A 27,475-nucleotide genomic window follows, 5' to 3' on the forward strand; every position below is an offset into this window, starting at 1 on the left:
GTTTTGGGAAGGAAGACAAGGGTGAGGAGATACACAGAGGGCTGCTGTGAGGAGTGGTTTGAGGAAGTCATTTCCATCCCCTCCCTTCTTGCACAAAGCAGATGTGGCTTCTATTCCCCTTCCCCAACTCCCTAGGCCTAACTGTCTTCCTGATTGGTCAGCCTGGTGTCTAGCTGACATATATAGCAAGTAAGTGGCTGCCATGTGCCTTATTACGTACATAGGGCTAACATTTGGTTCAAAATGATTGTACCTCCTAGGATACATTTTTAATACTATCAACAATAGTCTATTTTGGATGCCTATGTGTAGCTGTTATTGAAGTTATGCTTTGAAGTCAAAATATGGCCTTATATGTATGGATAATCTATACAACATATGAACAGTATCGGTGTGGGTATAAATCTAATGTAATATGGAGGCTTTTAGGGGGATGACTGACTTAATTTCCATATTCACATTAAGCTGAATATGGAAGGAAGGGTGGGGCCTTTTCATTGGAGATCATCAAAAGGTCATCAATTTTTCTCATCTGATTTCAAACATTCAAGTATCCTTTTGAGATACATTCTTGAAATCAGTTCCAGTTTTTCACTATGGACAACTGATTATGCAGGACAAACACAGAAATTTGACATTTTAATCATAAGTCACAAAAGTTCATCTGTCTAGCAATTCAGAAAATTTCTCTGATTTGGAAAAATTTAAGGGAATCTGAGATCATCTGTTCTAACTAACTGGAATTTAGACAAGGTTAGTGTTGAAGGCAATATAACCCTGGTGATAATAATAGCCACAAACTCTCACCTTAAACTTTGGCAGAGTTTGGATAGGGATTAGAATTTTGTAAACCAGCTCCATCTCTGTATCTCACTAAACTATTTGCATTGTAAGACAATTTCACAGTGTTTTATATTTTAAAGAGTTTTCTGTTGTGATTAACAAAAATATGAGTTACATTAATATGCTACACTTTATTTCACAAGGGACTGACAGGCCCTGATGGATCACCTGGCCCAGCTGGACCCCGAGGACAAAAGGTAAGAATGAAGTCAGTTATTAAGTCTTTGATGCATTTTTTACAGGCATACTAATACACTTTTTCATAGAATCATAGAATATCAGGGTTGGAAGGGACCTCAGGAGATCATCTAGTCCAACCCCCTGCTCAAAGCAGGACCAATCCCCAACTAAATCATCCCAGCCAGGGCTTTGTCAAGACTGACCTTAAAAACCTCTAAGGAAAGATTCCATCACCTCCCTAGGTAACCCATTCCAGTGCTTCACCACCCTCCTAGTGAAAAAGTTTTTCCTAATATCCAACCTAACCCTTCCCAACTGCAATTCGAGACCATTACTCCTTGTTCTGTCATCTGCTACCACTGAGAACAATCTAGATCCATTCTCTTTGGAATTCCCTTTCAGGTAGTTGAAAGCAGCTATCAAATCCCCCCTCATTCTTCTCTTCTGCAGACTAAACAACCCCAGTTCCCTCAGCCTCTTCTCATAAGTCATGTACCCCATCCCCCTAATCATCTTTGTTGCCCTCCCCTGGACTCTTTCCAATTTTTCCACATCCTTTTTGTAGTGTGGGGCCCAAAACTGGACACAGTACTCCAGATAAGGTCTCACCAGTGTTGAATAGAAGGGAATGATCACGTCCCTCTGCTGGCAATGCCCCTACTTATAGAGCCCCAAATGCCATTAGCCTTCTTGGCAACAAGGGCACACTGTTGACTCATATCCAGTTTCTCATCCACTGTAAACTCTAGGTCCTTTTCTGCAGACCTGCTGCCTAGCCATTCGGTCCCTAGTCTGTAGCAGCGCATGGGATTCTTCCATCCTAAGTGCAGGACTCTGCACTTGAACCTCATCAGATTACTTTTGGCCCAATCCTCTAATTTGTCTAGCCTATCCCTACCCTTCAGCATATCTACCACTTTTTCCAGTGTAGTGTCATCCACAAACTTGCTGAGGGTGCAGTCCATGCCATCCTCTAGATCCCCAGATCATTAATGAAGATATTGAACAAAACCGTCCCCAGGACCGACCCTTGGGGCACTCCGCTTGATACCGGCTGACAACTAGACATGGAGCCACTGATCACTACCCGCTGAGCCCGATGATCTAGCCAGCTTTCTATCCACCTTATAGTCCCTTTCATCCAGCCCATAATTCTTTAACTTGCCGGCAAGAATAGTGTGGAAGACCGTATCCAAAGCTTTGCTAAAGTCAAGGAATAATGAGGGTAATGAGATTCTACAGTCTTTTCTAATTAGTATGGAAGGCAATCCTGATTCAGTTGGACCCTCCTTCTGAGACACTGAGTGCCCTCAACTCCCATTGACTTCACTGGCAGTTGAAAGTGCTCAGCATTTCTCAGGAGGTATTCAGCCCTTTGCATGATTGGGCCCTATAATAGCTGCTATCATCATATGTAGCCAGCACCATAGCTGCAAAACCTCAGTTCCTCAACAATTCAAATGTAGGAACTTTCAACATAAGAACACTAATACAGAGTAAAACAAAATGTTTGAATTGTTCTCTTTAAAACAAAACAAAGTTATAATATTTATGATCTGATTCCCTGTCCTTTTCTCCCTATGAGTAGAAATTTCCACTGAATTAAATGGGACTGCTCAATTAAGTGCTAGTCAGCGTGAGAAAGGATTGCAGAATCTGTCCCTTAGTATGTAGCTTTCAAGGGACATGAACTATATCTTCCTACATGTTGTCTACAACACCAAGTGTGGTATTATAGCTTGACAAATAATAATATTTTTATTATTTGCAGGGTGAACCTGGATTGCCCGGAGGCCCTGGACTGTCAGTAAGTCATATTTATTATAGTATAGACTTAAAATACCAATATGAATGATTTTAATTGCTAGATAGCATGATAGAAAACAAGAAAATCTCTTAACTTAGTTCTCAAGGAACTCTGAAGTAGTAGAGTAACACTTTTATTTTTGCATTGGTCGGGTACAGATTCAGTTATTCAAAGGCATTTAAGGCACATTCTTGAGAAAATGGAGTCTCTAGTTGATGGAATTGATTTTTTTATAACCTCATTACAAAGAGTTCATTGCATTCAGAATAACTGATTTATCTGCTTGCTCTAAAGGGAAGGAGAATTTCTGAGAATGGATCAAAGTTTTTGAGAACATATTTTCTAACAATTTCGATCTCTTTGTGGAAGTGAAGAAGAGCCCTCAGACAGGGAAGCCTATGGTTTACATGGGCATGTTAGCCAAGAAGGGTCAGGTTTCAGCTCCTTAGCGCTATATAAGTTTAAAAGTTTGTATGACTGAAATATGAGTGCATGAGAGTGCTTTTTTTTTTTTTTAATGGTGAAAGACACAGCATAATGTGAGAAGAGAATTTCAAAGAGAACTGTTCAGCATTGAATTCAGAGAGGGCTAAGTATTCAGGTTTGGAGGCAGAGAAGAATTGCCAGGTTCAAGACCTTCCAGAATTGGAGAACTGAATGATTCTAGACATAGAGAAACTGAGATTGTAAAGGAAACCCTTTAAAAAGCTGGGAACTGGAATAATTGGAGGGCACTGTGTCCTGATATATGGCTTCAGGAGATTAAGAATTGATTTGTCCCTGAGACTGGAATTGTTGGGACTAAGTATTAGGTTTGCTCTATTCCGTCTTGATCCACAGCTTTGTAGCCCTGACTGTATGTTTTCATTTTTAACTGTGACCCATTAATTTTTACTATTATTTATATACAGAATCACTCAAAATGCTTAGACATAAAAGAATATGTATTCCTTTTCTTGAAGAACAGCTTACATTTAAAAATGTTCAAGCTTAAGGTACATTATTCCATGTGGATATATTCCTTTATTTTTCAAGGATACATGTTCCTTAGCTGAAAATCTGAAACCTAGGAAAATTGGAGTACAAACTTGTGACAGCTAGTGGGGTCTGTGTATCCATAACATAAGCAAACCGTGGTTACAGAAATAGGAAAACTGAGAGGAGTGCTAAGCAGATGACTGTTTTGGGGGGAGGGGAGAATTTGCCAGTTATTCAGAAGAGTAGATGGTGAAATGATTGCTTAGGACAGTGGTTTGAATTAGCTGCAAAACTAAACAGATAGAATGAAGGAGACAGCTTTAAGTTACCAGTTCTGTTACTCAGAGGATCAGAAAAAAGTGTGTTAGAAGAAATTTACAACTTGAGGTGAAAAGTGACTATGAAAAATTAAAAGATGCATTAATGGAATTATTTCAACCTAAAATACATGGTAATGAAAGCTGGGCTGCATTTCTATAGATGTGAAACTTGGGGAAAGTATAGAGTATTTTAACTTCATCCAAAGGGAACCCGCAGAGAATGTTGGTTCCAGGACAGAATAATAGGAGTGCCTGTTGGAAAGGTGGATGTCAGAAATGTCTTAAAAGGATTTCCCTTCCTTGGAAGCAGAGTTGCTACTGTGAAAAAACATCAAGAATGCATCACTATAAAGGAAACCGCAGTTGTTCAACCTGCCAGCTCCACTAGGAGTGGAATTTATTTGGTCTATAAGAGCTCAAATAGTCCTTGTGAGGTTTGTAGAGAACACAGATTTTTCACAGGCACACACATTGTAGAGGAAGGTCACCTGTGGTAAGACAGTGAATTAGAAACCATATTTGGGGGCTGTAAAAGTGATCAGTGGAGGTTACCTAAGTATCATGGGATTATGGGCCACTGTTTTAGCTGCTAGTGATCCACTCCAGTGTGCCTTTGTAGTGATTGATTTTTTTTTTACTGCATCGCAAGCTGTACTACGCATGCCTAGTAGAACATGTATGGTCGTGTGGTTGGCAAACAGGTATCACTAATACTGGAATGTGGGGTGGCTGATGTTCTGTGTAAAGTTGTGATCTAGAACACAAATATTAGTAATTCTTAGGTCAAATGAACTGTTTATGGCCAAGAAAGAGGGATGTACTGGAGACACCTGCTGATATTATTGAAAAGTATCATTTCATTGTGGGTAGATAAAACAAGATATAGCAAATTGCCAGTCCATTTAGTAAATGTGACTCCTGAGCCCCAGATTTTAGGAAAGGATACAGTATTTGGAGGACTTTGGATACAGTATTTGGTGATCTGGCACCATGGTTATTAGCATGAAAGAGCCAAATCCAGATAGAAAGAGTTCTGCTCAGAATAAACTTCTCTGGAGAATTACATTCATGCAAGCTTCACACTGAGTGAATGGGACTGAATGCTAGAGAGAATATGGAAATTACTGAAATTCTCCAAAAAAAGCTAATACTAGTGATCTTGACTTTAGTGAGATTAAACTGATTCCTATCCCTGCCTCTTCCCCCCTCATGGAACCTAACCTATAAACCAGGGAATAAAGAGCGCCTCTAATTCTCACCTGCAGGCATATTTTGAGAAGCGCATACAGGCCTTGTTTCATGTTTCAGTCTCCTGAAACCCTGAGGCTGGTTTGTTAGACCTCGGCTACCAGAAATAAAATGAACACCCTACAAAAAAGGCATATTGGTTGCCATGGTTATATGAAAATCTGGATGCACTTGTCTTTGTGGGCTAGTTTTCTGCACTGGATTCAGCCAGTGGCCTTTGGTGAGCAGATTAGCCCCAGATACTCATTCACAGACTTACTTTCTCACAAAAAGGGCGACTTGAAACTGTTGAAATGCTGTGCACTATTAGAAAATGAAACACTTTGGTTACTACTGTTCTTTACCACTGCTTTTTATGACTGTTTAATGGGAGTTTTATCTAAATTGGAACTGCAGGATTTGGTCCTAATAGAAATTTTGAGGACATGAACTTTACAATATTTCATATCCATTTTTCTTGTCTCTGTTTCTATTATTCTCCAGGCCCTTTTCTGACCCTCCCTCTCTCTTTCTTTCCATTTTTTCTTCTAATGTTCCCCCCCATCTCTTTAGTCCTTTTTATTCTTTCATCTTCTGCTCTTGTCTTTTGTGTAGTCCTCTCAAGGGCCACCTCCACAAAACTAGTGCAATACTTCAGATAACCATGTCACCAAACAGACTGATTTCTCTACTCTGGTTAGGTCTAGGGAGATTGGGCTACCAGCTACAGTGTACGTATAAGGCCTCTCAAAGTTAGAATATGTCAGAGATACATTTTTGTAGCAGTTACAATTTTTTATGAGGATTTGCTTATCATACAACTTTTTAAATTTTTGATGGTCACAGAGTTATCTATAGCTAGCAGAGGCAGTTTGGAGCATATTTAGTCTGCAGCTATAAACATACCATTTTGTAGGAGCAGCAGCCCCTTTACTTTGTTAAATGTTTATACACCTCTACCTTGATATAACATGACCCAATATAACACGAATTCAAATATAATTCGGCAAAGCAGTGCTCTGGGGAGGGATGGGGGCGGGGCTGCACACTCCCATGGATCAAAGCAAGTTCAATATAACGCGGTTTCACCTATAACGTGGTAAGATTTTTTGGCTCCCGAGGACGGCATTATATCAAGGTAGAGGTGTATATGTGTTAAACAACCAGATCCAAACCACTTACCATTATCTTTTTAATACCCATGCTTCTGTTGCACTAGAAATCAGAGATTGAGGAAAATGCCAATTATCATGTCAATTCAGCAGACTAAAATATTTTTAAAGGAAATAAGACTGTGAGATAGATTCTGAAATACTAGTTCTTACAATGATTAATCTGTAGTAGTGAGATGTTCCATAGTTTACAGTCATTTGGAGGTGTATTACACTTTTCCTATATTTTTATGCTCCACTGTATACCTGTTACATTGTGATTACCTACAGGCAAATGTGACAGGCATTTCAAGCAGCCTGGGTATAGGTTCATTTTCAGAGCAGAAATTATCTGATTTGGCTCATGTTTTAAATATGGAATTCTTATTCTCTTAGCTCCTTGGAAAGCTCTTTCTTAAAAGTAGTATTTTGTAATGTCCCCTTAATTTAATATTGCTCATTTTAAAACTCCCCAACATTCCCTCACCCTGTTGAGTACTTCATGCCATTCCATTTGATATTTCCAATACCTATTCAAATGCTCCAATGCACCAGTGATTATAGTTCTACACACTATAGCCTATCTTGTTGCTGCTGTGGCACGATCCCCAAAGCTGTTTCAGTTCCACTCCCCTTCCCTGCCTCCTCTTTGTTGGTTGGTGAACGCTAGCTGGAGATCTTGAAGAGGATCTGAGACTTTGGGTTTCATAAGGATGTTATTTTAGATGAAGTCAAAGTATCACTTTCATTTCTTGCAGATCTGTCAAAAGTATTGGTCATATTTACACAGGAAGAAAAGTAAAGTTAAGCATGATATACAAGTTATGATATGCAGATACTGCTTGTAATAGAACTATAAGAAAAATGTACTGTACATCACAACATACAGTGTAAAATAAGAAACTGAAATAGTGGACATTTGAATGCTTGTATAAAATTCCTGATTGCAAATTAGATTTTGCTACCTGATATTGTTCAGCAAAATAGATACCAATAGTGGTAATTAGCCAATATTATAAGACATGAAAAATACTCATATTTTCTATTAATATGTAATACATTTTTATCAAACACAGTGAAATCTACAGTAAGAACCAACTCCAATAGATTTTCCCGATCTCAAACAACCATTTTAAAGTATCTTCAAGATTTCTAATACAGTTTTGTACTATCATTTGTTAAAGATCACCTTCTTCTAAACAAGGCAGTTTAGGTAGTTACTTAAGACAGGATTCCTTGTACTGTGTGTGACGGGTTGAATCACCGAACCACCCTTGGGAGCTGCCATCTGATGTGCCAAGACTACTTCTGCTCCTGCTTTCCCTGCCCTATCAGCTTAGGACTTCAGTGCCCTGACTGGTTTGAGCCAGACTCGCTAGCCTGCTGCAAACCCAGACCCAGGTCTGAATCATGTCCCCTAACAGCTGTAGGCTTACCTGAAAGCAGATTACATGTGTTCTTTTATCTTTAACACTCAGATGCCCAACTTCCAATGGGGTCTAAAACCCAAATAAATCCATTTTACCCTGTATAAAGCTTATACAGGGTAAACTCATAAATTGTTCACCCTCTATAACACTGATAGAGAGATATGCACAGAGGTGAAAGTAAGCTGGTACAAGCTGGTATGGTGTACCGGCAAGAGCCAGTACGCTGTGCCGGACTGCACCGGCTTTCACTGCGGGGATTTAAAGGGCTCTGGGTTCCCCGCCGCAGCTGACAGCCCAGAGCCCTTTAAACTCCCACCTGTGGCTCTGGTGGCCGGGCTGGGGCCGGATTTAAAGGGCTCTGGACTGCTGTGGCGACAGTCAGCCCAGAGCCCTTTAAACCCCCCGCCCGCAGCTCTGGTGGCTGAGCTGGGGCCAGATTTAAAGGGCTCTGGGCTGCCGCGGCAGCAGTCAGCCCAGAGCCCCTTTAAACCCCCCGCCCATGGCTCCGGCACACACACAGACACAAAAGGTGGGATTTTCAGAGATACCTAAGTGACATAGGAGCATATTTGCCATTGAAAGTGTATGGGAGTGATGCTTCTAAGTCACTTAGGTTTTTTTAAAAATCTCACTCTAAGTATTTAGCATATTTTCATATTATTTCTAAAACTGGGTGAACTACACCCACAGGTATTTTGTTTGTCACAACATTTTGTGTATGTACAGGAGTTCATGTTTTCAGCATGTGACTGTTGAGAATTCCCCTGAATAAACCTCTCAAATCATTAACTTCCACCATGCACCACCTGTGCTGAGGAGACATTGGACAAGATTTTGATCACAGTGAGAATGGTATAAATCTGACCTGACTTCAGCTGAGCTAAGCCAGCTCCATTTTGCTCTGTGGACTCTTCCTAGTGAGAGGTGACACACAAAAGCCAGAAACCATTCAATTCTGCAACAAAGGTTGGTGAATTAGTGGGAGATCTATTTCAGAGGCTCTGCCATTGTGGCAAGTGAAGCACTGCCTCATTTAGAAAAAGCACAACATGAATCAGTATAAAACACATTCTGTTCCTCTCGATTCTATGCACCATTCATAGATGATAATTTAACAGGGTAGCCCTTTGAAATGAAGGATCCATATGGGGACAGCTGCTCCAGTGCCCCAAGTGTGTATCCTCCTCCTTCCTATAAGCAGAATAGAAGCATGATTTCACTGAACAGCCTGGCAGCTACTACACAGTATTTAGAGACACTTTCAAAAGTACCCTTACATAAATGGTACATGTTGAGCTAAAGCTAGTTACAGTATCTCGACTAAAATTTTGACCTAGAGGCACAATTTGATTAAATAACATACAGTAGGTGCCCTTAAAAAGTTTCCTTTTACTTTTTTACCAGTAGGTCAGGTATTACAGGTATGACCATTATTCCCTTTTCTTAGGGTTATGTTCTAGCCTTAGAAAGGTAAAAGGAAAGTTTTAAAGGGAATCCATTGAACATCCAGGTAAGTGATTTATTTTCTCTGGAGGGTGGTTATATTATGATCTAGAACCTGACTGCAGGATATGTGCTGTCAGCATGTGAGACTAATAGAGGGGAAATTTCATACAAACACAAAATAGTTAGTATTTCACGACAATGTACATTATATTTATCACATAACATCTTTCAAACACACTGAGCTAAACCATGCAAGATTTAAATTATGCAGTTACACAGTTAAATAACAGCAGAGGCAAAGGAAAGTGGTGTAGGCAAGGAAGAAAAGTTTACTTATTATTTCTCATTAAAAGAGTAAAATGAAATTGCATTTGGTTATCAAGATGTTTGAAATTCTTCCCTCATTATGCAAATTCTTCTAATGCTACTCTGGAAACTACAGTCAGTGCATAATATTCTGTGGCTTCTAAACTCCACTCAACCCAGGTGGTTAATTTCCTAACACAGTCCCTGATCTTGGAGAGACTTAGGCATGTGTGTAACTTTGCATGTGAGCTGTCCCAGTGACTTCATTGGCACTATTCACCTGCATAAATTTAGGCATATGCTTAAGTCTTACAGGACTGGGGCTGAACCTTGCTATGGAGTATGTATTATACCTAACAGGAAAAACAGCATTTGTTGCTAGGACATATCTGATTAAAATAATCAAGAACAACACTGATAGTAAATGTAAACAGGAGCAGCTAGTTGCTTCTTCTGAACAAGCAGCAGTGGTTTAATGGCTTTAAGGGACTTAAGAAGACCTTGAAATAATTGATTTTTTTCTACTTTATTATTAACCACTACTCATCAAGAAGGAAATGGCCACTTCCTTAATGTGTCATCAAGGCGTATCTTTTGGCATAGGTTTCAATGCTTGATAACTAGCTAAACCTATTAGTATTAGTTTCTTCATTCCTTTGCCAGCACATATTTTTGTACTGCAGGTTAGTTTAGTCAAACAAAATTACTGTACTTGCCTGCTGATATTAAGTATCTCATGATAATCTTCATACTACATGTTGAATATCAGTTAAAATGGCCAAAATACCTACTCAGCAATATCACGTTAGGATAGTAATGTTCATTCATTGAAGGAATTGTCACAATTTTGTGTTTGATCACCCTAAATGATCCTACTCTTGGCATCCAATAAGATTAAGTGTCAGAAAACATAAATATTTGCTAATCACATTTTTCTTTTTTCAGGGTAAGGGGATTCTTGGACCAGCAGTAAGTATCATTTTATACAATCTACAGTCTGTGATTGCAATCAAAGTAATAAAATGAAAAGACAGAATAATAATTTTGGCACTCATGTTCTGTATCTATTCATACATATTTTTACAACTAACATTTTAGACCATTGTAGTCCTTTGGGTGTACAGATGTGTTTCTGAGGGCATGATTTATCTCCTGTTGCATTGGGAAGACTTTTCCCTGTGTACTTACATCTCTATCATATAGATGATTGTAAATAATGTATACATATTTCTTTCTTTTACTTGGTTATTGTAGGGCCCCCCTGGTATAGCAGGACTTCCTGGTGAAATAGGCCGTGTTGGTCCAGCCGTGAGTACTGCATTATGTTTTCCAGTAATTTGCATTTTCTCATTGTCTGAAAGACACTGTACAGAAGGAAATATAATTATTATACCATCCAAACATGGTTTAGGATATGAGAACGCAAAAACATACCTAAGTATTTCATTTGATTATTTTTCCTACTGGGATTGTAGGGGGAGGAGCAGGTTGGTGGAAATCTCGTCAGAAATAAACAAGAATTAATAGCTCAAAGATACGGCCATCTGTAATAATAGAATGAAGTGTTTCATATAGTATTCCACACACAAAAAGAATGCTAAGAATGCAAAGGAATTCACTAAAAAATTAGGAAAGGGCAAAGTTAAGTTTGGCTGTAGAATGTTAACTTGGCCCCTGGTGTGTATACATTATGTTAAAATATTTTATTACATGATCACACACTGGTTTTCTCCATGGTCCCTGTCTCATGTCCCTGAATAAGGCAGTTATTCAATATTTCTTTTGATCCTCATCATTCAGTGTGGCCCCATTTACTGCACATCAACCAACCCTGCCCTGATTAAGGATTTTTTTTCTAATTATAGACTTTTTGTGGCACTGATCTCCAGACTATCTGAATACCTCACAAACATAATTAATTAATTTATCCCCTGGACACCTCTGTGAAGTCAAGAACTACTATTATCCCCATTTTCAGAAGGAGAACTGAGACAGAGCCAAATTAAGGGCTACTTTATACAATTTAAGTACATCCCATCCATTCACAAAGCCATGAGGACGGAGCAGTCCCTGTCGTCTCCTGAGCACTTAGCACTTATATTTCACATCTTCAGAGCTCGTTAGAGACAATATGAGTTACACTCTTACTGGAATCAGAGGTGATACATAGTTCCACCACTCCTTAGGTAGACCAGAAAATAAACTGTAACTCAGAATCTTAATTTCTTCACTTGATCAGGAGTGGGAGCGGACAGTAGGGTAAATTACTTTATCCTTTTTTGTGGGACTGCTTATTTGCCACTGTTTACATAGATACTCTGACCGGTGAATAGGTGTCCCTTGTCCCTGCCCACCTACCCACTTTTTCACAGTGGTGGCTACCAGGCAAATGTTAGTAAGGGCAGGTTCAGCATGTTGTCTTATTTTAGTTGATCATTTAACTTCAGTGTGAATCTCTCAAAACACTTTTCAGTCAGTCATATCAAATAAGAACATAGTTAAAAGGTGAGACCAATCAATAAGCAATGACTTGATTTAAAGTAAGACTGTAGTCAGAAAAATGATACAGAACTCCCACAGTGCTATTTTTACTGAATTATTCTCTTTCACTTGCTTCCATATCAAGTTTTCTCAGTTTTATATATCAAAAGATGTTAGCGAGACAGGGTAGATGAGGTAACATATATTGTCGGACTAACTTCTGTTGATGGAAGGTACAAGCTTAAAAAGCTGAATAAGAACAGAGCTCGTATTCAGGTTTGGGGAAGGAAGCAACATGTCTGCTTCCTGAAACCTGAAGAAGAGCTCTGTGTAGCTCAAAAACTTGTACCTTATAGCAACAGAAGTTGGTCTAATAATATGTATTATCTCACCTACCTTGTATCTCTCATATCCTGGGACCAACATGAGTACAACAACACTGTAAATCAAAAGATTCTAATTCTCAGCTTGGGCTTCAAAAATCTAGTTGTACTCTTCCTGACTTGTACATCCTTCCCAGTGATGAAGGTTCTTGATTCAGAAATTAGCTGACAATTTTGTGGATGACACGTGAGGCAGAATAGGCTCTAGATTACTTTCAATACTTTACTGGTTCTCCAATGACAACAGTAGTAAAATCTTGGTTTGGGGCCTACTCTTGCTTCCAGTAAAGACAACTGCAGAGTTCTCATTGGCTTCACAGTACAAGATTAAGCCCTTGTCCTTAAAGCAGGTATGCCTCAAAGACACACACAGAGAAAATAAGGGAGTGTCTGGCTTACACAATTGCTTTTCTGACTATAGCTATACTTTAACAGAGGCTTATGGCATGCATGAGATGGAACAACAGAGAATGCCACAAGTATTGGGACATAGTAAAATACTGCCTCTCAAACATCTTGCATACTACAGTACTTGACAGTATTATTTCACTTATCATTTTATAGAATTCCTTGGGAGATATCAAATAAATCAAATGCTTTACAGTTCAAATGAAATTTCTGTTGTGACCTCTATTGTGCTGAAAATTGCCATTTCATGGCAGATGTCATGTGGTATATCTTTACTCCCTATTAAATTAGTACCAATAATACTGGTGCTCTATATGAAGTAAAGAGACGATTGTTGTTTTTCCAGAAGACTCCTTATGTACCACGTCTTTATTTATTTTAGGATTTTCTATCATGTCCATCATCATAGTATCCACACACTTAAATAATAATAATAAGTCACATGTTGTTTGAGGATTACGCCATGCTCTTAGGAGAACTTCAACCATGTGATACAAGCAAATACAATCTCACACCCATCTTGACTTTAAGTTTATTTCCCTATACTCTACAACCAGACCTGTATTCTTGAAATTTGAGTTTTACTGTTCTAAGATTGGTTGCTTAGTCTGTGCTTTTGTGGTTGCCTCACCTTAGCTACTGCAGGCCTGAATATACAGCTGTTTAATAAATCATTGCCATGAATTAATGAACTTTATTCTAAAATATTAGGGTGATGCTGGAAAGAGAGGTCCTCCAGGCCCACCAGGGCCCCCAGGTCCCAGAGTAAGTGGTTATGTTTAATATATGCTAATATTTGGATAAATGCTGTGTCTCTGTGTGACCTATCATTTAAATCAGATTCTGCACTAGATGACTGGAGGATAGCTAATGTGATATCAATTTTTAAGAAAAGCTCCAGAGGCAACCCCAGCAATTACAGGCCAGTAAGCCTAACTTCAGTACCAGGCAAATTAGTTGAAACTATACTAAACAACAGAAATATCAGACACATAGATGAACACAATTTGTTGGGGAAGAGTCAACAAAGATTTTATAAAAGAAAATCATGCCTCACTAATATATTAGAATTCTTTGAGGGTGTGAGCAAACGTGGACAAGGATGATCCTCTGGATCCTGTGGATGTAGTATACTTAGACTTTCAGAAAACATTTGAAAAGGTCCCTCACCAAAGCTCTAAGCAAAGTAAGCAGTCATGGGATAAGAGGGAAAGTCCTCTTGTGGATCAGTAACTGGTTAAAAGATAGGAAACAAAGGGTAGGAATAAATGGTCCGTTTTCAGAATGGAGAGAGGTGAATAGTGGCATCCCCCAGAGTTCTGTACTGGGTCCTTTGGTGTTCAACCTGTTCATAAATGATCTGGAAAAAAGGGGTAAATAGTCAGGTGGCAAAGTCTGCAGATGATACAAAACTACTCAATATAGTTAAGTCCAAAGCAGATTGCTAAGAGTTACAAAGGGATCTCACAAAACTGGGTGATTGGGCAACAAAATGACAGATAAAATTCAATGCTGGTAAATGCAAAGTAATGCACATTGGAAAACATAATCCCAACTCTACATATAAAATGTTAGAGTTTAAATTAGCTGTTACCACTCAAGAAAGAGATCTTGGAGTCATTGTGGATAGTTTGCTGAAAACATCCACTCAGTGTGCAAAAAAGCTAACAATGTTAAGAACCATTAGGAAAGTGATGGATAATAAGATGGAAAAATATCATAATGCCTCTATATAAATCTATGGCACACCCACATCTTGAATACTGTGCACAGATCTGGTCACCCCATCTCAAAAAAGATATATTAGAATTGGAAAAGGTACAGAGAAAGGCAACAAAAATTATTAGGGGAATGGCTCAGCTTCTGTATGAGGACAGATTAAAAAGAAGAGGACTTTTTAACTTGGAAAGAGACAACCAAGGGCTTGTCTATACTACCCACCGGATCGGCTGGCAGTGATCAATCCAGCGGGGGTCGATTTATCGCATCTAGTATAGACACAATAAATTGACCACTGAACGCTCTCCTGTTGACTCTGGTACTCCACCAGAATGAGAGGCACAAGCGGAGTCAATGGGAGAGAATCAGCTGTCAACTTACTGCAGTGAAAACATCACAGTAAGTAGATCTAAGTACATTGACTTCAGCTACTCTATTAATAACTCTTTTTTCTTCTATTGACTGCACCCCTTTTGTACACAGATCTCTAATGTGCAATTCCAATGGCTGATAGAATCATGAATTGCCTATCAACTCTTCTACTGCAAGAGGGATCCTTTTTTTCTCTAAAGAATTAAGTCTTGTCCTTATGAAGGAGATGTTTTTATTCTGTATTCAATAATCATCAGAATGTAAGAAAGTGCACCTTCATGTGTTTCATTTACCCAGATAACTTCTTTAAGAACCCCAACTCTGAAAACAATTTTCAGTCAATTACAAAGTAGAAATACTTCTGCTGAGAACATAACATAAGATCTGTGGTGCAACTGGACTACATACCCAAATGAGATATGGGAACACTTAATATATAGTATTAAAAAATCAGATGCAACTGTTGATATTTAAAACAAAAATATGCTATGTTTACAGAATACACTGAGTTCATATGTGATTATTAGACTGAATGTATACAAAAATATGTATTGTATTACTTTAGTCTAATTCTCATGTGTGGCTTTCAGTACTTAGAAGAAATATGTGATGCTTCGAAAACAAAGAGTATTTTTGCTTTTCAGAAAAGCAAAACCAATGATGCAGGGCAGAATATTGCATACAGACGCCTGCAATTTATGACAATTAAATAAAGCTCCCTTTGTGTATGTCTACACAGCAGTTAAACACCTGCAGCTGGCCTATGTCAGCTAACGTGGGCTCGCAGGGGTTGGGCTCCAAGACAGTAAAATTGTGGTGTTTGGGCTTGGGCTGGAGGCTGCCTTTCAGGGACCCTTTCCCCTTGTGGGGTCCCAGAAGTTAGGCTCCAGCACAAGCCTGAAAATCTAGACTGCAATTTTATAGCCGCAGAGCCTGAACACCATGAGCCCAAATCAGCTGACATGGGCCAGCCATAAGTTTTTAAGTGCACTTTTGGGATTTCAGCCCCAGAGATTATCTGACATTTCTATATTTTCTGCTTTCCTACATTGAAGTGTGTCAGGTGTGGTTTTCATTGTATGAGACAAGGTAATCTTTTTCTGTTGTTCTCTTTCTAACTTTGAACATTTTTATCAAATTTAGGGAACAATTGGGCTGCATGAAGGAGATCCACTGGTAAGACATTTGTTCACCTTTTTGGAAAATACAATCTTAAACCAAAATGTACTTTTTAAAGTTTGTTATCCATGTTAACTCAATGTGTGGATACTTTTTCAGTGTCCCAATGCTTGTGCACCTGGTCGTCCAGGACACGCTGGCCTAATAGGAATGAAGGTAAAAGAACTGATGTACTGAATCACTGATTGGGGTGGGGACTTCCTGGCCTTTGGGTCCCATTATATTGTCCAGAAAGCATAGCACCAAGATACTGGTGAGATCACTTTCCAAAGCATCTATAGTCCCAAAGCGTCAGACATGCTAGGTATTCCTCCAAGCCTTTTGATTGGCTTGGAAGGCCTCAGAATGTTAAATTGAAACAAGCACCTTCTTGAGTCACACTTACTCTAGTTTCTTTTATGTTCTTTTGTCTGATTTCTGGGGATACTATCCCTATGAGGGGATCACTAGTGCAATGTTGGATGCATTGATTTACTGGATCTGGGATTAGGTTTTTCTGAAGGTTGCACTACAGCCCATTTCCGAATGTGTCTAGGTGTGCATGGAGTTGGGGAGGTGTTACAGAAGGTACACCTGGAGAGAGGTAGGCAGGCTATATTGGACGAGTGGATTTCTCAAATTTTAAATAAATTGTATGCACTCTTTTTTTATTCCTTTATTTTAGGGTCACAAAGGAGTAAAAGGAGAGGATGGTGAACCAGGGAAACAAGGTCATAAGGTAAGAGAACAGTATTTTAATGGGCAAGCAGTAGTTTAATGGAAGGCAATGATTGGTAGCAAAATAACTGCCAGCTTAGCCTATCCTTCAAAAACAGTCATCTTGTTAGAATCCATCAAAATTATTGATAGTTCTGCCAGAAAGAACTGACAGCCCACTTCCTGTATGGCTAAGTCATTATCTGCTAAGTCATCCCCTCTATTCTGCATTCATTATCACACAGAAATTGGCATTCTCACTTTTCATTTTGACCATCAGAATAATTATTATTGAACTAGCTGCACAATAAAGCCAGTATTTATTAATCTTAAAAGTTGGGAATTAAGTGCAGGGTCTCTGTAGGAGATTAAAGAATGCTTAGGGTGGCACAACTGAGCAAGGAGAGGGCAAAGGGAGAATGAGATGGCAGCATGGGGGAAAAGAGTACATGATGGGGAGGGAAAGGTATAGGAAAGATCTAGGTAACCACAGCAGAGATGAAGGAAAGGGCCAAGGACTGAATTGCTTGAAGACTGAACTACATTTTCATATAAAAACACAATTCATCTGGAATGGACTTGTTGGATACTTGTGAGGAAATCTGGGGAACCCTGAACTACCTTTGCCCATGCTGTAACTTTCTGGTCCACAGAAGACTTCTTTTTCCAAGGCAGGCAATCTAGCATCTTAAACTACCTTAACAGTAAGGAACAAAGTTTGTGCCATAAACCCCTGCTTCATATCCATATACACAATGAAAAGAATACTAACTTCTCAGAAGTAGTCCGCCCACTTTTCAGAATGCTTGAGCTATGGGAGTTGCCAAATCCCTGTTGTGCCCCAGAACCAACCTCTTGTAAATCAGCCTGGCACTGAGAATTGTAGTTCTGCTCTCTAAGAGCATAAGGGTGGTGGGGGAGAGAGCGCATTACCTGGTCACCAGAAAGGTGTCTGGATTAATAAGGCAAAGTATTGGTTTAGTAATAACAACACTGAAGGATAATGCTGGATTGCATGTGAGACTATCAACATACACATCCAGTTTTCAAACTCCGACCTAAACCTCATTACAGTTTTTTAAAATCTGAATTAATAAACCTGGGAATACTAACTTTGAGAAAAATGGAATGATTTATCTTAAATAAAACATACCCTTGCTACTCTTGAGTAAAATGACCTCATCTTCATTCACACTCCTTCTTGGAACACATTTCTTCCATGAAGCCTTTAAACAATAATTCAGCAAAGAAAGAAGTCTGCAAATTTTTAATACAGAGAGAGTTGAAATGTGTTGCAATTCCCCTTTAATTTAATGAGCCAATGTATTATGTGTCTTAATTTACTGTCTGTCTAATATTAAGTGTAAGCTCTTTGAGGCAGGAAATGTGTCTATGCTGGGTTTCCTTCACTGCAGAGCATGTTGACAGGGATCAGTGAGTAAGAAGTGGTAACTCTTATGCTGTTAGTGTTTTCCCTTTCCTGGTATGGATTTGCTTCAGCTTTCTTTCTTTTGTTTTTCCAGGGTGAGGAAGGTGCCCAGGGAGTCATAGGTGACGTTGGAGCTCAAGGCCCTCCAGTAAAGTATTTCCTTTTTGAATAGCACTATCAATTTGTTTCATGTCCCCATATTTGTTTTTGAATACACTACATGAGAACCTGTATGACCATGGGCCACTAACTACAAGTGTGTTAAATAACTAGGCCTGGCTGAGGATGAACACTACAGGCCTCCTTTGGGAACAGAAATAGATTTTTTTAGGACACTGAGCTCAGGCAACTACTTTATCATGAAATATTATTTCATGTCTAATTGCTTACCCACTAAGCAATTAGACATGAAATAATATTACACATCTATCTTTTAATAATAATATCACACTGATAGTGATTAAAGGTCAAAATATTTAAAACTGTGCATAGTAAAACTTCACAGTATGCCCTTTTCTGCTCTCACAGCTTGGTTCTTGTAATGCTTTCACCTTGTAAATAATTAGTGTGGTCTGTCTTATATTACTTTTTAAACCATAGGGGGGCAACTAGATGATTGAACTGGGCTTTTCTGACCTTACTGTGCATGATTTTGGTGACCTAGACCTGAAACTGGAAAGACATATATATGTGCTTAACTTTGAGACTTACGGTACATCTATACTAACAAAAATAAAACAAAAAACACAACCCTGCAGCAGTGAGTTTCCAAGCCCAGGTCTACAGATTTGGGCTTGTGTGATGGCGCTAAAAATAGCCATGTAGATATTCTCACTTGGATTGGAGCTTAGGCTCTGAGACCACGCTTCTTACCATGTTTCAGACCCTAAGCTCCAGCCTGAGAGGGAACATCTAACAAGGCTATTTTTAGAAATGTGCATCCAAGTCTGTAGAACTGGGCTCTGAGACTTGCTGCCATGGGTCTTTTTTTTTTTTTTTTCAGAGTAGATGGACCCTTAGACTTTGCAGAACTGAGGATTTAGTGGCCACCACTCCTGGGCAGATTGTGGCATACTCCTTCTATAGTTTCATTGTGTCTCCCCCAAGAGCCCTAATTTCCCTGTTCCTGTTTGTTCTTCCTTAGCTGGTTCCTCCATGATCAGCCGTCCCTCCAGTTCCCATAGCTAGGACATGCAATAGGGAAAAGGAAGGAGCAAGGGGATCACTCCCAACAACAGAGCTAGGCCTTAATCATGGCATGCTTACTTCCTTTGTCAGAGTTTGCATAGTCTCTGTTTTCCTGCTTTGAGCAGGGGGTTAGACTAGATTACCTACTGAGGTCCCTTCCAACCCTGATATTCTATGATTCTATGATTCCTAGTGAGTGAGTCAGGAGAAAGAAGTGTGGATGATGAGGGCTTATATTTTTCTGGGATTTAAAAGAGTTCTCTAATGCTTACTGTATCCAGGTTTGACTATCCTTCACGCTCATGACTTTCAAGTCCTAGATCACGGAGGTCCAGACAAACATAAAAGTCTGATTAGAGCTTACAGAAATACAAGAGACTGCATAGAACAAAGAATATAAGCCCCTCTTATCCTTAATACTCATAAAATCTCCCTGATAAAGTAGTTGCCTGAGCTCAGTGTCCTAAAAAAATCTATTTCTGTTCCCAAAGGAGGCCTGTAGTGTTCATCCTCAGCCAGGCCTAGTTATTTAACACACTTGTAGTTAGTGGCCCATGGTCATACAGGTTCTCATGTAGTGTATTCATCAGGAAATAACACATTGCTTTACTCATTTAACTCCACAGCTCTTCAAAATCACAATATTTTAAAGTGTTGTCCACTACAACCAAGGATTCAAGAGGCAGGGAAAGTGATGTCATCTTAAAAAGGGATATGCCAGGCCTGGGAGTAGGAGGGGGAGTGAGGGGGATTTATAGGGAAGACAGTAAGGATTGAAATAGTCTGTAAGGTTTCTTAGAAATAAAAGCCTTAGACCCGGTTTCTCTGTCAGATTTTTTTTTCAGGGGTTTACTTCAACTTTATGGTCCTCAGAACAATGAGTGTTTTTCTGTCCCTAATATATAGTTGTGTTTGAGGCCTCAGTGTGGTTTTGGTCAATCTGACAATTCCTCTAGACTGAGCTACCTGTGTTCTAATTTGATATTTTATTAATTGTACAGTTTTCAAACTACCACATGAATTAAACATTTTAATGCAGAAGCATTTGGCTCTTTTTTATATATAAGGGAAGGAATAAAATAATGACAAAGAAAATATGTAGTATCTTAAGAAGTCTACTATCTGAAAACTACCACATTTCTGATAACAAAATAGCAGTATGGTCTAAATTGTCACAATACTTTTCTTATTTTTCATTTCCAGGGGATTCAGGGTTTGAGAGGCATAACTGGTATAATGGGAGCCAAAGGGAACAAAGTAAGTACTAGCAATTATTTCTATAAAATATAATGCAGCTGGTAGTCAGAGGTTGGCTCCACGACATGTAATTTTTAAACCATGGGTCACTATGCAATGGGTGCTTTCTGGGTTTAGCCTTACTTAAACTTTTGATACCCTCCTTTGCTATGCCTGCACTTTCCCTCTTCCACCAAGTGTGTTCCAGCAATAGTAACATCCTTCTGGTCAGGAGGACAGCCAACCCTTTCCTTTCTGAGTAAATGCCTTCGGTACATCAGTAAATTTTGCTAAAGTAGACTTTCTGCAGTTTCTTACTATTCTCTCCTTCTCCCCAAGACTTAAAGTAGTTTGGCATATCCTCTTGGTGCTCTTGGCAAGGCATCAAGCTTAATTGTGATATTAATTTACATAAACCATAACCTTTTGAAATAAAACTGAAGTTTATTGAATATCCCTTTCCCCTAATTGTGTCTGCCTCAACCTTTCTACTTCTCCTGTCTCTAATTTTCACCTGCTTGCCTTGGTACATGGATCACTTTCATTAACTCAGTTTCGATAGCCAGTCACTGAACAGTATGGTGCAAATCCACTCTGAGTATGCAGTGAAAGATACGGAAAGCAAAGCTTTCTTTCTTGTTCTGCAATCCCACCATATACCCCCACTGTCCCCTTCACCTCCCACAGTTATTTGGCCACTTACGTTCCTGACCCAGCTATGTGAAATACTTACTGCCTCTCTTTGAGACACACATTCATTATTCTTTCTAAATCTTTCCTGAAAACATTTCTTTTCACTTTGGCTTATAATTGATTCTCTCTATAAAGCATTTTTGAAGATAGTTTTATGAGATACTATATAAAAATCAATTGCAATTCACATTTTGGTGTCAGTCCATTATGCTATATATGTGCAGTGTGTTTTTGTGTGATGCAGGGAATTAGTTAAGGACAACAATGAATTGTTCTGAAATAGTTTAAAGTGGCTTAATTCATCACATTTTGATAGAGGAATGACATAATTTAATATATAACATTTGCTGGCATTTAATTATATAACTCCCCAAAAGGCAAACTAGAGTTTAAAAAGATTAAAAAGCCACTTTGTGAAAACTGTACTTATTTTAATAACCCAGAGCCAAATTCAGAGAGGTGCAGAGCACTTGCAATTCCTACTGAAGTACTTGGGATATGTAGGTGCTTGGTATATCTCAGGAAGTCAGCCCTAATATCTTGGGTTATCTCTTTATTCTGTAGGGTGCTCGTGGCCTTGATGGTGACCCTGGTCCACGAGGGCTCCCTGGTGGATCTGTAAGTAGAGTTTTGTGTCAGCCAGATCATTCAAAGTGATATTAACTTTTAAGGAAGTTTATAGAAGTAAAGCAGGGGGCTGTTTGCTTTGGCAAAGGGTTTTTTCTTAGTACAGGGGAGCGAAAACTACAGCCTGTGGGCCGGATCCGGCCCAGCAGGGCTTTCAGTCCAGCCCGCGGGATTGCTAGCCCCGTGGCTACATCTCGCTCCATGCAACTCCAGCCTCTGGGGTGAGGAGGAGTAGCTGGCTAGCCCCAGCTGGCATATGGTTCCTAGGAGATGGCTCTAACTGGTATAAGTCAGAGCAAGCTGAGGATAGACTTCAGGCTTCTCCAAACTGAGCTAGGCAGAGACTAAGGGTGTCATTATTAGTGTTGTTTGCCAGCTTCTCTCTCATTTCCCCTTGGAGTGGATGTCATGGGAAGGAAGTTATTCTTTGGTAGGCACAGCCTCAGGTGCAGACAGAACCAATCGAACTTCTGTTCTGCTTCCCCTGGGCTTCCACATCCTGACAGAAAAGCAGGGTATGAAGTAACCGGTGCTGCTCCCTCCAGCCTCTGCAATGAGCAGATGCCAAGCGCGTGAGCTGTATAGCAATCACAGCAAGGAAGGGACAGCAGTTGCTCAGAGTTTTCCCATCTCACCTCAGAGCTGCTCCTGCGGCCATGAAGAAAGAGGTGTCCCCATCTGGATCCCTGTAGTAATAGGGTTAATTCAAACACTTTGGTTTAACAATTTCAGGGCATTTTCTTCTTAACACAGTTATGCTCAAAGGCCACAATTTAGTCTCTTCAGGATTACAAGTGTCCCCACCCCAGACCCAGGGTTGGACACCACTGCTTTAGAGGCTGCTGTACGCTTACAGCTGGCTGCCGCTGTGAGACTTCTGGTTGCTTTGGAGCTGTTCTAGTTACACTTCGATTCACGGCAGCATGATGTTTCTGCTATGTACTTGCTTCATTTTCATCAGACCTGACTGCCATGCTCCTGGTGCCATGTGTTCCAAAGTTAGCTCAGACGTTCACTCTAACTTTCCCAAAAGTTCTTTGTTCAAAATCCCAACATCTAGACAATTTTGCATGTGTTCTCCTTACTGATGTCAAAGTCACAATGTTCTGCAAGTTCTTATAAAGGCTTCCAAGCTTTCTCCAGGTCTCTGCCCTTTTAATAAAAGCATGCCCATTTGTGTTTTACATTCAATATTGAAATGCAACAATCACCAAATTTTTAAAGAATGATCAGTACATGTATCCTCAGAGAAAATGTTGGGAGACAGCACAATGGGCCTCCTTTTCTTCCCACTTCCCCACTAACCTCCCACATCCCCACTGTTTTCCCAGTTTTTCACTTCTCAAATCTAGCTAAACTAAAGGGAGGAGGGGGGGATGAAGAGAAGGGAAAAAGTAGATCAAATGCCACCATTATTGTGGGTGACAGTTGTCACTGCTAGGCATCAGCTCCCCAGCTACAAAGGTTTTTAACATTATTGAGGTATAAACAGATTCTGAGAGAATCTGGAAGTAATTGCCCCATACCGCCTAGGATCATTGTCTCCCCAACCTCCCTTCACATAACATTCAACCTTATAGTTGATCTCATTTAATCTCTGCTAGACAGGATTTCTTCATGCTTAAGTGCGTAATCATCAACGGTACAAATGACAATATATGTAAATAATTCTCTCTCCAGCCCATGATGTAACATTGCACAATTAGCCTGTGTGTGTTTGAGCATTTCTTTCTCAGAAGCATCAGGAACAGATGATTTCCTGTAACTGATACCAGACAAGATGGGCCAGGTTAGCCTGGTATAACAATTCGTGTTCTTAAAATGGCATATATAAAAAATAAAGAAAAAATGGTTTTTAAAACTTGGGCATAACATACATGCATAGCTTTGCCTCTATTCCTGCCCACTGTCATAACACAGCGGCAAGCACTTTTATGTTTTGGAGACACAAGAGTCTCTTGTTTTACAAACAAAACAGAAAAACTTCTCTTTGCATTATTCAGTTGAATGATAAAAATCACAGTGACTCTTCCCTTTCATACATGGGGATAAACAAATCATTTTTGAGTCCAATACAAGCTAAATGTTGTCCATTTAAACAAGGGCACTTTACCTCTTTTCTAACAATATTTGTTTTGGTGGGGAAAGCAGCTTGGGATGTCATAACAAAAGAAATAAAAGTTAGCCTTATAGCAGAGAAATTGTTCTAATTAAGCACCTTTATTCATGTGGTATTGTGTATTGTATAGATTTTTCCAGACATTCTGAGTCTGATAGTGTTGCTATTGAAGTTAATGGTGTAACTTGATAATAGAACAGGCACTTAGGCTACGTCTACACTACAGCATAAAATCGAAATAACTAAAACCGGTTTTATAAAACCGATATTATAAAATCGATTTTATGCGTCCACACTAGGGCACATTAATTCGTTGGTGTGCGTCCATGGTCTGAGGCTAGCGTCGATTTCTGGAGCGGTGCACTGTGGGTAGCTACTGTAAAATGATGAGGCCAATAACTTCGATTTCCGTCCACACTAACCTTAAATCGATATAGTAATATCGATTTTAGCGTTACACCTCTCGTTGGGGAGGAGTACAGAAATCGATTTTAAGAGCCCTTAAAATCGATTTAAAGTGTGTTGTAGTGTGGACGGGTACAGCGTTAAATCGATTTAACTGCGTAGTGTGGACCAGGCCTTAGTAAAAGGATGTTTATTTCTCAGTGCGAAGTCAGTAAACTCCCTTTGGGCTCTGAAGGTCAAGCTAGGCCTGTTAACTATAAACTGCACAGGGCAATTAATGTCAATATAAATTACAGATTAGTTTCAATGTAAATTAGATATATTTCATTTAGAATTAGTACGTCCTCCACAGAAAAAATATAGATGTACTCACCTTCTGAGCATAAGTACCTAAACACCTGAAACAGTGTTTTGATCTAATAAGGGGAAGGGAAGTACCATCTAATATATCTTAAGAAGGTTTGAGAAAACTATATACCTATCTATAATTGCCTAAATGGACTAGTCAGCATGGACACCAGCATACAGTGAATGTAGATATTTTCCCTTCCCATAGTGAAGTGATTCCCTTTTAACAGGGTTCCACTGAATTACTTGTAAATTGTTTATGGAGTGAGAGTACAGCCCAAGCGGCATATGGGTAAATGTGAAAACAAAAGGACATTTAAAAGGCAGTGGTGCTTATTAAAAGCTAGATATTGCATCTTTATGCACCCAAATGCTAATTGGCTTCACTGGGAGTTTTAGGTGTTCCCAAGTAATGCAAGACTGAGCCATTAAACTGAAATTCACCAGTTAGAGGTCGTTATGTACCATTTAAGACCCACCTAAACCCTTGATTTGGGGCTCAAATGTCGCACAGGGCCAAGCACATGCTCTCTGCACAAGAGTGAATTTGACCTTTGATGTTTTACCTGATTTCATTTAATCAATATGACCAATTGTATTCTGACAATTTTGCTAAATGAAAATATTTCCTGCAGGGAGACCAGGGACAGAGAGGTCTACGGGGAGAGACAGGTCCGAAGGGAGACAGGGTGAGTTCAAATCATATTTACCAGTAAACATATAGCAATTATATTATATATCACATTACGTGTGCTGAAGGTAACTTACCAAATACAGCCATGAATAATCATATATTGATGCTTCTTGCATAAGCCACTTCAATGTATCTTTTTTTTTTTTAGGGTCCTCAAGGTATTAGAGGAATAACTGGCCTCCCTGGGCCTAAAGGAGAAGCTGTATGTATATCTATTTATTTTAAAAATTTGCTCCCTATCACGATCCTTTAGATTGCAAATGCTGGGGAGCAGCATTAAGACAAGCAAAGAATGTTCTTTATAACAATATACTATCTGTGTTTCAAGGGCTTACCAGGGGTTGATGGCCGGGAAGGGATCCCTGGAATGCCTGGAGCAAAGGTAAGCTAACTGTATCCTATCTGGCTATCTCAGTTTACATGTCATTTGATTCACATTGTTCTAACTGTAATAGCTGCATTCACCTATATATTATGTATGTTTTTCAATTGTGCTACTGCTTTTGGTTTCTGAACATTCCTGTGGTAATTTGTAGTAAATTTCCCCAGCCTAAATGTCTAAAATCACACTGTTTCTGCTTTCTAGAAATAAAGTTTTTTTACTGATTTAACTGAATATTTTATATCATTTATGTAAATCAATTTTTTTTCAGGGTGAACCAGGAAAACCTGGTGCTCCAGGTGATGCAGGACTTCAAGGACTGCCAGTAGGTATCTGATACTTCAAATGTGAAAGCCCTATTCAGTTCAAACACAAAGAAGAGACTAGTTTTTCAGATGCACTTGTGCCAGCTTTTGTGCCTCCTCATCATACCTTGGGTGGAAAAACTGAGTGAATGGCCCAGGGAGGATAACTCCAGTGCAAGGGTGATCCTGAAGTGTATAGCCAAAATAGAGGGTTGCACACAAAACAAAGTCCTGGCTGTCAGCATAAAAAGGAAGTAGGTTACTAAAAAAGGGTGGACCAACATGCAACTTCCTTGGGAGTGCTTTCTGGGCTAAGGGTTCAATGTCTTGTGGCTGTTACAGGCAGGCATAAATAACAGCCCGCAGGCTACTCTAACAGAGCACAAAGTAGAAGGCATGGACACCAGGATCAGAACAGTGTAAGGAGAAGCTTTACACATCACCCCCTGACTCTGCACCGTGGGAATATCTGAGCATGTGGCCCAATAAATTTTTAATTTTGCAAAAGTTTATCCAGGCAGTGGAGTTTACTAGACCTTGTCTGATAGTAGAGGTGTATAAGTGTGGTTTAGTTTTAAGTATAAAGGAATTCGTTTACAAATCAGTAGAATGCTATTTTCATTCTTTCTACCAATATTTATTCTTTATTCAATTCTTTTTTACTAATCATCTCTTTATAATTCTATCCGCCTATCTATCTGGGTTTATCTATTTGCTCATCACACATTGAAATGAAAAGAGTTAAATGCCTAAATAACTTTCTGAATCCCATCCCAAGTGCCTTATAAATTTTAACATAAATACAAACAAGAAATTCTGGACTTATTTATTTGGTATGGGTTTTAGATTTAATGCTGTAGGAGGTGAGGCTTGTGGTCATCCTGATGTGCAGGAGGCATTGCTATTGGGGTTTGTTTTGTTTTTTTTTGGTCTGTCTGAGTTAGAGGATTGAAGATATATTCTGATATTTGTGTATTAGGATTTGATTTTGTCTTTATCAGCACTGAGGGCTTAGCCCTCAGCTGTACTGATCTTGTGTTTGGGACAGCTAAGGAGGTGAGGCAGTGAAAGACGGCTTTCTGCCTTTCCTATTCTTGGGACTGGGTGGGGGCCAAAATAATCC

At 39.3% G+C, this 27,475-nt stretch overlaps 1 protein-coding gene across 2 annotated transcripts in view; it reads left to right on the forward strand.

Moving 5' to 3' along the window:
• COL9A1 (collagen type IX alpha 1 chain) overlaps positions 1 to 27,475 on the forward strand; it is a 140,419-nt gene that overhangs the window by 66,313 nt on the left and 46,631 nt on the right. For both annotated transcript variants that reach the window (XM_050950725.1, XM_050950724.1), the window contains exons 10-24: positions 987 to 1,040; positions 2,795 to 2,830; positions 10,634 to 10,657; positions 10,943 to 10,996; positions 13,672 to 13,725; positions 16,195 to 16,227; positions 16,330 to 16,386; positions 16,895 to 16,948; positions 18,450 to 18,503; positions 20,747 to 20,800; positions 22,037 to 22,090; positions 25,607 to 25,660; positions 25,814 to 25,867; positions 25,994 to 26,047; positions 26,319 to 26,372. In XM_050950725.1, the coding sequence (XP_050806682.1) occupies positions 987 to 1,040; positions 2,795 to 2,830; positions 10,634 to 10,657; positions 10,943 to 10,996; positions 13,672 to 13,725; positions 16,195 to 16,227; positions 16,330 to 16,386; positions 16,895 to 16,948; positions 18,450 to 18,503; positions 20,747 to 20,800; positions 22,037 to 22,090; positions 25,607 to 25,660; positions 25,814 to 25,867; positions 25,994 to 26,047; positions 26,319 to 26,372 (744 nt within the window). The remainder of the gene's footprint in view (positions 1 to 986; positions 1,041 to 2,794; positions 2,831 to 10,633; positions 10,658 to 10,942; positions 10,997 to 13,671; positions 13,726 to 16,194; positions 16,228 to 16,329; positions 16,387 to 16,894; positions 16,949 to 18,449; positions 18,504 to 20,746; positions 20,801 to 22,036; positions 22,091 to 25,606; positions 25,661 to 25,813; positions 25,868 to 25,993; positions 26,048 to 26,318; positions 26,373 to 27,475) is intronic.

The sequence above is a fragment of the Gopherus flavomarginatus genome, chromosome 4 (genome assembly GCF_025201925.1).
Source record: "Gopherus flavomarginatus isolate rGopFla2 chromosome 4, rGopFla2.mat.asm, whole genome shotgun sequence".
Classification (NCBI taxonomy): Eukaryota; Metazoa; Chordata; order Testudines; family Testudinidae; genus Gopherus; species Gopherus flavomarginatus.